General features: G+C 43.1%; 1 protein-coding gene across 5 annotated transcripts in view; it reads right to left on the reverse strand.

Annotated features, from left to right (window-relative positions):
• Nucleotides 1-6,344: 6,344 nt before the first annotated feature.
• Nucleotides 6,345-10,805, reverse strand: part of lrrc20 (leucine rich repeat containing 20) — a 19,751-nt gene continuing 15,290 nt past the window's right edge. For all 5 annotated transcript variants that reach the window (XM_060939124.1, XM_060939121.1, XM_060939123.1 and 2 more), the window contains 4 exons: nt 10,450-10,539; nt 8,811-8,960; nt 7,193-7,360; nt 6,345-6,808 (listed from right to left, as the gene is read on the reverse strand). In XM_060939124.1, the coding sequence (XP_060795107.1) occupies nt 6,696-6,808; nt 7,193-7,360; nt 8,811-8,960; nt 10,450-10,519 (501 nt within the window). In that variant the 5' untranslated portion in view covers nt 10,520-10,539 and the 3' untranslated portion in view covers nt 6,345-6,695. The remainder of the gene's footprint in view (nt 6,809-7,192; nt 7,361-8,810; nt 8,961-10,449; nt 10,540-10,805) is intronic.

A 10,805-nucleotide genomic window follows, 5' to 3' on the forward strand; every position in this document is an offset into this window, starting at 1 on the left:
GGGACGGTATCCATCCCACTCGGGAAGGTGCTGCTCTCATTTCCTGTAGCATAGGTCATAGTCTCAGAACAGGCCTAGTTAATTTCTGACAATCCAGAGCCAAGGCCAGGGAGCAGACGAACAGGCTAAACCGACTGTCTGCTAGCTGCACAGAGTCGTCACTCAGGGCCCACTACATCGAGACTGTGTCTGTTCCCCGAGCTCAACAAAAAGGTAGAAATTTTCAGAGAGTTTGTTCCAGTAACCTAATCAATATAAAATTAGATCATACTGACTGTACAGCTGCTGCCAGCACCTTTGATCTAAAGGTGGGGCTATTAAATATTAGATCTCTTACATCTAAAGCGCTAATGGTTAATGAACTCATTACTGATCAGGAGTTTAATGTACTGTGTTTAACAGAAACATGGATTAAGCCAAATGAATATATAGCATTAAATGAAGCGAGTCCTGGATACAGTTATATACACCAGCCTCGTCTAACTGGCAGAGGAGGAGGCGTCACGGTTATTTATAACGATTATCTAGGTGTAACACACAAACCTGGTTATAAATTTAATACATTTGAAGTTCTTCATACTCATATAATGTATGTAGCCTCGAAAAATAAGTCTACCCAGTTAATTCCATTGCTTATTATTTACAGGCCCCCGGGGCCATATTCTGAGTTTCTTTCTGAATTTGCAGATTTTATCTCAGATCTGGTTATTTCCTTAGACAAAGCTTTAGTTGTCGGAGATTTTAATATTCACTTTGATAACCCAGAAGACCCTTTAAAAACAGCATTTGTGTCCATCTTAGATTCAGTCGGGATTAAGCAGAATGTCATAGGACCGACCCATAATGGTGGTCACACCCTCGATCTAATACTAACATTCAGATTAAACGTAGACAATATAGTCACACTTCCACAGTCTGAAGTTATCTCAGATCATTGTCTCATCTCATTCAAAATATGTCTGAGTAATAATATATGCACCTCACCACACTACTGTATTAAACGTACTTTCACATCAACTACTGCACAGAGCTTTATAAATGATCTCCCAGAGTTATCAACTTTGATTGGGTCACTGTCAGCCCCTGCAGAACTCGATCAGGCAACTGAATGCTTAGAGTCAACATTCCGCCATACTTTAGATAATGTAGCTCCTCTAAAAAGGAAAATGGTCAGAGACAAAAAATTAGCACCCTGGTATAATGATGACACTCGCACATTAAAACAGACCACTCGAAAATTGGAACGTAAATGGCGTCAAACAAAATTGGTAGTGTTCAAATTAGCGTGGAAGGAGAGCTTCCTGAAGTATAGAAAAGCTCTTAGTGCTGCGAGATCAACATATCTCTCCTCCCTAATAGAAGATAACAAAAATAATCCTAGATTCCTATTTAATACTGTAGCAAAATTAACCAGGAATAAGTCCACTATAGACACATGCACACCTGCAGTATGTAGTAGCAGCGACCTCATGAATTTTTTTAATGACAAAATTGAGAATATCCGACAAAAAATTCAAACTACTAATTTAAGGCCAGACAATGAAAGTGACCTTGTAGTTAACAATATAACTGTATCAGATCATCAGTTAGAATGTTTTACTCCCCTAAAAGAAACTGAATTACTTTCATTAATCTCTACATCAAAAGCCTCAACTTGCGTACTAGATCCCTTACCGACACATCTATTCAAACAGATAATGCCTGGAGTAATTGAACCGCTTCTAAAAATAATAAATTCTTCTCTTATGATTGGCTATGTACCCAAATCCTTTAAACTAGCAGTTATCAAACCCCTGATTAAAAAACCTGACCTTGATCCCTGTCAGCTGTCCAATTATCGGCCAATATCAAACCTCCCCTTTATCTCCAAGATCCTTGAAAAAGCTGTGGCACAGCAGTTATGCTCATATTTACATAGGAATAACATCCATGAAATGTATCAGTCAGGATTTAGATCTCATCATAGCACAGAGACAGCACTGGTTAAAGTAGTAAACGACCTACTGTTGGCGTCTGATCAGGGCTGTGTCTCGCTACTTGTGTTGCTTGACCTTAGTGCAGCATTTGATACCATTGATCATTCCATTCTTCTGGATAGACTAGAAAATGTTGTGGGAGTTAAGGGAATGGCCCTCTCCTGGCTCAGGTCTTATCTAACGGATCGTTATCAGTATGTTGATATAAATGGTGATATTTCTAGACGTACCGAGGTAAAGTTTGGTGTTCCACAAGGTTCTGTCTTGGGTCCACTGCTTTTTTCTCTATATACGTTCCCTCTGGGCGATATTATTCGTAAACATTGTATTAGTTTCCACTGTTATGCTGATGACACACAGTTGTATGTCTCTGCAAAACCTGATGAGAGACACCAGCTTAATAGAATTGAGGAATGTGTTAAGGACATTAGACACTGGATGCTTATAAATTTCCTTCTGCTTAACTCTGACAAGACTGAAGTACTTACAGCTAGAAGTAAGAAGGACCACATACAGCTAGAAGTAAGTTTTCTGATTCCACAGTAACTCTGGATGGCCTTTCTGTTTCTTCACGTGCAGCAGTAAAAGACCTCGGAGTGATTATTGACCCCAGTCTTTCATTCGAAACTCACATTGATAACATCACCCGGATAGCTTTCTTTCATCTCAGAAATATTGCAAAGATAAGAAATTTAATGTCACTACATGATGCAGAAAAATTAGTCCATGCTTTCGTTACCTCCAGGTTGGATTATTGTAATGCTTTACTGTCTGGATGTTCCAATAAGTGCATAAACAAGCTCCAGTTAGTTCAAAATGCAGCAGCAAGAGTCCTTACTAGAACTAGAAAATATGACCCCATCACGCCTGTCTTATCCACACTGCATTGGCTCCCAATCAAATTTCATATTGATTATAAAATACTACTATTGACCTTTAAAGCACTGAATGGTCTCGCACCACAGTACCTGAGTGAACTTCTGCTCCTCTATGACCCGCCACGCCTACTTAGATCAAAAGGTGCAGGCTATCTGCTGGTACCTCGTATAGTGAAGGCTACATCAGGGGGCAGAGCCTTTTCTTACAAAGCCCCACAGTTATGGAACAGCCTTCCAAGTAGTGTTCGGGAATCAGACACAGTCTCAGCATTTAAGTCTAGGCTGAAAACATATCTGTTTAGTCAAGCCTTTTGTTAATGGTGTTTATGAGGAGTAGATCTGGAGGGTCCTCAGACATAGAGTGTTTTGGTAAACTGGGATGTATGGATGCTGTCAGTCCCCACTCGCTTGCTCACTCGAGTTTGTTGATGGTGTAGTGGCTGGCTGCTTTATGTCCCGGGGCCCCTCATGCCTGTGTTACCTTCTGGCTCTCCCCTTTTAGTTATGCTGTCATAGTTAGTTGCCGGAGTCCCTGCTTGTACTCGGTGCAATATGTATACTGTTCCTACTTATTCAGGTGACATTGGGCATACCTAACCACCTGTGTTTTCTTTCTCTCCCCCCCACCCCAAATCTGTCCCTCTGAGTTACATGGAGTCAACAGGAAATCTTTTGGTGGAGAGGGTGGAGACCTCGACTGGCTATCGTAGCCTGCAGGGAATCGGCCGTCAGACATTCTGTCACATGTCCCAGACCCGGTGAAATGTAACTGAATTGTCTTGGCCAGGCCTAAGGGTCCCATCTGCATCTCATCATTGCTGAGGAGTGTGCTCCCATCACCCAATCAAGCATCCAGCCAGAGCAGGTCATGATATATTTTTTACCATATTAACATGCCATTGTTGTGTGTTATGCCTGATGTAAAGACTCTCGTCTCTGCGAGCCTACCACACAGATTTAATACTTGTCATTTTTAGGGCATACCTAACAACGTGTTTTCTTTCTCTCTCTCTCCCCCCCCCATCTGTCCCTCTGAATTACATGTTGATCCTGGGATTGAGATGCTGGCCTCTTCTGCCCCTCGGACCTGCTTGATCCATCCTGGTGCCCTGTGTCTGGTCGGAGTTTTATCGCCCCACTCCTGTGAAGGACGGCCCCATGAGGACAGTTGAGGGTTATACCTGTTAAAACTGTTAATATTATAGTCAGGCTGTCTGTTGTTGCCCAAATGAGGATGGGTTCCCTTTTGAGTCTGGTTCCTCTCGAGGTTTCTTCCTCATGTCGTCTGAGGGAGTTTTTCCTTGCCACCGTCGCCACAGGCTTGCTCATTGGGGATAGATTAGGGATAAAGTTAGCTCATGTTTTAAGTTGTTCAAATTCTGTAAAGCTGCTTTTCGACAATGTTTATTGTTAAAAGCGCTGTACAAATAAACTTGATTTGATTTGATTTATTTATAGAATTTTTATTATTTACTGTTGTGGAGATGACAGTGGACTTTAGGAGGAGCCCCCCTGCTGCCCATCACCATCACCAACAACACTGTGACTGCTGTTGAAAGCTTCAGGTTTATGGGTTCCACAATCTCTCTCCCCTCAGGGAGGCGATATAGATCACTGTATGCAAAAACAACCAGACACAAGAATAGTTTCTTCCCTCAGGCTGTCTCTGTGATGAACAGCTAAAGTCCAGATTCATAATCAGTAATATCACTTGCAAAATATCTGCACACTCATACTGTCATTCTGTGCTCACTGTTACTTATATTATATTTATACTTATTTAAATGTACTATTCATCTTTGCACTGTGCACCATATTGCACCAAAAGGGAAATCCTTTCTGTGATGAACAGCTAAAATCCAGATTCATATATCAGTAATATCACTTGCAAAATATCTGCACACTCATACTGTCATTCTGTGCTCACTGTATACTTTATATTTATCTATTTCATACTTGAATTACCTGGATTACTTTGCACTATGCACCTATTGCACCATTTTTTTTTGTTTTGTTTGTTTGTTTTGTGTCTATGCTTTTTATCTGTTTTGTACTGAGAGCTAAGTGAAACCGGAGTCAAATTCCTCGTGTGTGTCCACATACCTGGCAATAAAAGTGATTCTGACTGTTTGATCTCAAACACATTAAGGTGAGAAACTCGTCCTCTAATGACCTTTTGATGAGACACAGCTGTGAACTGAAAAGTATTCCGGGTGACTCCTTCATGAAGCTGCTTAAGAGAATGATAATAGTGTACAAAGTGTCATCAAGATAAACTCTGGATACACTAAAGAATCTAAACTATCTCACATTTAAACACTTTTTACTACATAATGCTAGACATTTCAGATGTTATTTAATAGTTTCATGGCTTCTGTTTTGTTCTACAGTGTAGAGAATCGTCACAAAACACCTCTAGCTGAATAGTGTGGGGTGCACAAACTTTTGACTGGTGCTGTACAGTGAATTCTCATATAAAGCCCTCACACAGTTCCTTCAGACTGACTGCAGTAAATCCTTCAGAGTCATTTGGATTTGCTGCGTCAGGAATAAATGTTAACAGATGGTCATGTTTCTCGACCCTGTGCTGCTCTGATCACTGGGATGTGACCCACACCCACACGCGGCTGCTCACCTGCCACACTCGTACCTACAGCGGGGTGTTAGACCCATCGTAGGGTTAAAAGAAAGAAAAGGAAAGAAATGTGGTGCTGAGGGAGGGAGTAATATTCCGAGGGGGGGGGAAAAATCAACATTTCTGAGATTAAAGTCGTTTATTTACAGGAAAAACTCTTTCTCTGAAATTATTAAGTCATAAAGTTGTGAGAAAAGAAATCAGAAATTCTGAGATTAAAATATCACACTTTTACAAGAAAAAGAGGGTTTTTTTCCCCAAAGAACCAAATTGCTTCACTTTTCAGTTTTAGAAAGTGCAGTCTTTCCTCCTGGATCACTACATTAAAGAATAAAACACTAAAAGCATTTTCAACTACATTTCCCAGAATGCACTGCAGCCAGCACGCATGGATTACTGTCTCAGAGAATAGACAAGCTTTTATTCCATAAATTTATGATTTTTTTTTTAAAGCTCAGAACTTCTAGGATTTTTTCCTCACAAATTTATGATTTTGAGGTGATGACAGACATCATAAATTTACCGTGGCCCTAATACCCCGCCGTATGTGCCCACTACATATCACGTTTAAAGATACGTTTTTAGGAGCAGCAGTCCCTCAGGGGTTCAGAAGGTTGTAAGTTCAAGCTCAACATCACCGGTCTGAGTACAGCTCTTAACCCTTTTTGCTCTGGGGCGTTGGCTGCCCCGGCGCTCGGACCCCGAATTCCTAACAAGCTGTAACGTAATTACACTCGGTCATCATATCTACACCGATAGCAAACTCTTCTTCTCCTCACGTGAATGTGGGTTCTAGCTCTCTGATCAGAGCCCGTGAAGGATCAGTGGGAAATCAGAGCAAAGAAGGCAGCTGTGTTTGATCAATATTTCACTGAATCTTTATTTAGTGCAGAAACAGCAGCAGCAGCATCAGAGACCAGAACTGGAAAATTTCAACACAAGCAAACTTCCAAAGCCGAGGAGTTTTACCTTCAGGTTCAGCTCTGATTTACTGAGAACGTCCCAAATCACACACCCTTCCACCCCAATCAACTCTAACCCTACTTCTAATACTATAATGACTATGACCCCAGCTGTGGGAAATGACCTCTGTACTATTCAGCCATAATAACCATCGCTGTATGGCGAGGTTTGGGATGGAGTGCAGGAGTGACGGATCTCCACCGAGTTCCTCGTCCAATCCGTCGTCAGCTGAAGTCTGTGTGTCTATGTGAGGAGAGTAAACTTCAGTGAAGTGTGTGGGGATGAAGTGAGTGGATTAGATCTCAGATCCAGAACGCTGAGGGCCGACATCGCGCACACGCGCTCCCACGGCACCTCTGAGAGGAAACGAGGCAGAAGAATCGAGATGAGGAACGGAAACACGACACACGGAGAAAACAGCACTGCTGAGACAGTACAGAGATTTATATCAGAAAAATATCACAAACTTCATGTCAAAGCTCTCATCACCCTCTGAATAACCGGCATAATGTGACTTTTAACGTTAATCTACTTACACTTAATGGTTCTGATGTAATACTACCAGAATATCATAGGTTCAACTGCTTCATCGCTAACTTAGCTGTGAGTTTTTGGAAATCCTGCTGAAGCATTTGCTGATTTGTAAGTGATGAGGTCAAATTAAAAAATAAAGAAATACAAAAACACTCAGGGATACTGAAGGGAAATAATAATAATAATAATAATAATAATAATAATACCTGAGATCTGGTTTGCGGACATGTTGATGTTCTGCAGTGTGTTTACACTCATCAGTTGTTCAGGAAACACACTGAAGTTATTATCAGACAGATTGATGCTGATGAGATGCTGCATTTCTCCGAAGGCGTGTGGGAGTTTAGTCAGAGTGTTTCCCTGCAGATCCAGATCTACACACACACACACACACACACGTATCCCATCGGTAATTCACCTCCTGCAGTGTTTCCTGCTGTCCTGCAGCCTGGGGCCACGCACTGGGACTCCGTGACAGTTGTACTGTTTGTTTAAATCCCATGTGAATGGGAGAGATGGGCTCATGGATGAACAGGTGGGGCGAGGAGATGGACTCGGGAAAGGTGAACGGGTAAAGGGGGGAAAGTCATGCTGCGTGTTTTATTTATTTCTTGGAAATTGACTGCACTCTTTTACATGACCTCTTTGGTTTGGTTGATTATTATATTATATTATATTATATTATATTATATTATATTATATTATATTATATTATATTATATTATATTATATTATATTATATTGGGCGGCACGGTGGTGTAGTGGTTAGCGCTGTCTCCTCACAGCAAGAAGGTCCTGGGTTCGAGCCCCATGGCCGGTGAGGGCCTTTCTGTGTGGAGTTTGTATGTTCTCCCCGTGTCCGCGTGGGTTTCCTCCGGGTGCTCCGGTTTCCCCCACAGTCCAAAGACATGCAGGTTAGGTTAACTGGTGACTCTAAATTGAGCGTAGGTGTGAATGTGAGTGTGAATGGTTGTCTGTGTCTATGTGTCAGCCCTGTGATGACCTGGCGACTTGTCCAGGGTGAACCCCGCCTTTCGCCTGTAGTCAGCTGGGATAGGATCCAGCTCGCCTGCGACCCTGTAGAACAGGATAAAGCGGCTACAGATAATGAGATGAGATGAGATGAGATTATATTATATTATATTTTTCCTCCAAAATGGCTTCACTGGTCGATATTTATTATTGATTTTAACTTTGGTATGGAGCAGATTTTTTAAATGCTTATTTGTTCCTGTTGAGAAGGTATGAGAATCCGTCAAAAAGTTCTCAGCCTCATCTGGAAACAGCGGGCGTGTGTAACTCCCATTTTTGACTATAAACTACAAATCCTTACATCACTGTCCACAAAAACTCAACTGAAAGAAGCAATCAAAGAGAAAAGGAGAGGAAAGAACGCTTGGAGCTGGCGTGCTGTTGCTCCAAGACAATGCGCCTGTCCACACAGCACAGGGGGCGGGGCAGCCAAATGTGGCTTTGAAGTGTCGCCCCGTGCACCTTACTCACCCGCCCCGGCGCCGTCCAACTCCTATCTGTTTCCCAAACTGAAATCCCACCCACATGGTCGCCATTTTCACAGTGATGATAAAGCCATCCATGCTGTTGAGGAGGACCTGAAGGCTCAGGATGCGACCTTCTTCCATGAAGGGGCAGCGAAGTGTGAACATCAGCAGACCGAGTTCACTGACGTTAAAGGAGACGATGCAGAAAAATAACACAAGAACAATCTTTCTCCTGCGAGGGTTTCTGGGTGAGGATGAGAACTTTCTGAAGTACCCTCGTAAGAAGATGCCAAAGTATAAAGATGTATAAAATTGTCCTTCTCACCTGTTAAACTGGTGAACATGGTGAAAAACTTGTCCCCTAAATTCTTCAGTTTGTTGTTGGTCAGTGTGATCTTCTGTATTTTATCTGCACGGCTGCGGATCATTTTTAATACGCCATCAGGGAAACTGATCAGATTACAGTCTGATAGATCTGCGCCGGGGGGACAGACAGACAGTGGGGGAGGGGGAGAGAGAGAGAGAGACAGACAGACAGACAGTGGGAGAGAGAGAGAGACAGACAGTGGGGGGGGAGAGACAGACAGTGGGAGAGAGAGAGAGACAGACAGTGGGAGAGAGAGAGAGACAGACAGACAGTGGGAGAGAGAGAGAGACAGACAGACAGTGGGAGAGAGAGAGAGACAGACAGACAGACAGTGGGAGAGAGAGAGAGAGAGAGACAGACAGTGGGAGAGAGAGAGACAGACAGTGGGAGAGAGAGAGAGACAGACAGTGGGAGAGAGAGAGACAGACAGACAGACAGACAGTGGGAGAGAGAGACAGACAGTGGGAGAGAGAGAGAGACAGTGTGAGAGAGACAGAGAGACAGACAGTGGGAGAGAGAGAGAGACAGACAGTGGGAGAGAGAGACAGACAGACAGTGGGAGAGAGAGAGAGACAGACAGTGGGAGAGAGAGAGAGACAGACAGTGAGAGAGAGAGAGAGACAGACAGTGGGAGAGAGAGAGAGACAGACAGTGAGAGAGAGAGAGAGAGAGAGAGACAGACAGTGGGAGAGAGAGAGACAGACAGTGGGAGAGAGAGAGAGAGAGAGAGACAGACAGTGGGAGAGAGAGAGAGAGACAGTGAGAGAGAGAGAGAGAGAGAGAGAGAGAGACAGTGGGAGAGAGAGAGAGACAGACAGTGGGAGAGAGAGAGAGCGAGAGAGAGACTGTGAGTCTTATTACTGTCGTGTTTTTTATACCCAGACGTGTAGTTGTATTATAAATCAGTAATAAACGCCGTGTGTTCCAGTAAAACCCTGAGTGAGGTGACGGTGTGATGAAGCAGAGTCACTGTTACACCCTGAACTCGATTATTTTCCTCTAACAGCACGTCCCCTAGTGTGTTATTCCTCTTCCACCACAGTAAAGGGTTAAAGGTCATCATTCTCTCGAACAGCAGCTCTGACTGTAGCGCAGGTTTATATTAATGCTCTCGTTCTGATATGTTATGGTTTCCATAGTAACGGCTCACTCACAGGGGTGTGCTCGACATACATGTCATATATATATATATACATATATATGACATATATAAAGCTGGAACTTCAGGTTCTCTGGTGTCTTCAGCACAGAGGAGGAGTTTAACAACAAGCTTCGATTATTCTCTCGTATTATTAACTTAAAGAGAATAAAGAGTGCTGAGGGAGCGAGTGTTTATCGCTGCTATAACATCAGTGAGAAACAGGAACTCACGGGTTTCCTGGATGTTCCGCAGCGGATCCTGCTGATATAAAGCATGACGTGTTGCTGTTTAATCAGTAAAGGATGGAGTTTGTTGTCATGCTGCTGTGGTAAAAGAGGAATAAAACCCTGTGCTCTACAGGAGAAAGGAGAAGGATGATGTTTATTCTCATTTACGCCCCGTTGTTTTATTCTGTGCTTAGTGTGAAACCCTACAGAGCAGTGTTGAAGTTTTTACCTAACGTGTCTGATCCGTCCTCCATGGCCGTGTTGATTCTCCGGGCCACGTTCGCCACGGCCTCGCCCATCCTGTGCCAGTGTGAGGGATCTGAGGAGTTGATCAGATTCATCTGATTCCAATTAAAACTCTTTCCATTTCACCAACATACAGATTCAAACACAACCGGTTCACACACATCCTGACTGGAGTGACCTTTAACCTCCAGTTCATCATCAGGCACTCAATGTGCTGGAGTCGAGACTCAGGTAGGGGGTGTGGCCTAATGCCTGTAGGTGGAGCTTGTATGAAAGTGATTCAGTGTGATGTACACAGCAGGAGAGGAGCATGTGTGCGGATTAAACATGCAGAGGGGG

This window comes from Neoarius graeffei, chromosome 14, assembly GCF_027579695.1.
Source record: "Neoarius graeffei isolate fNeoGra1 chromosome 14, fNeoGra1.pri, whole genome shotgun sequence".
NCBI lineage: Eukaryota > Metazoa > Chordata > Actinopteri > Siluriformes > Ariidae > Neoarius > Neoarius graeffei.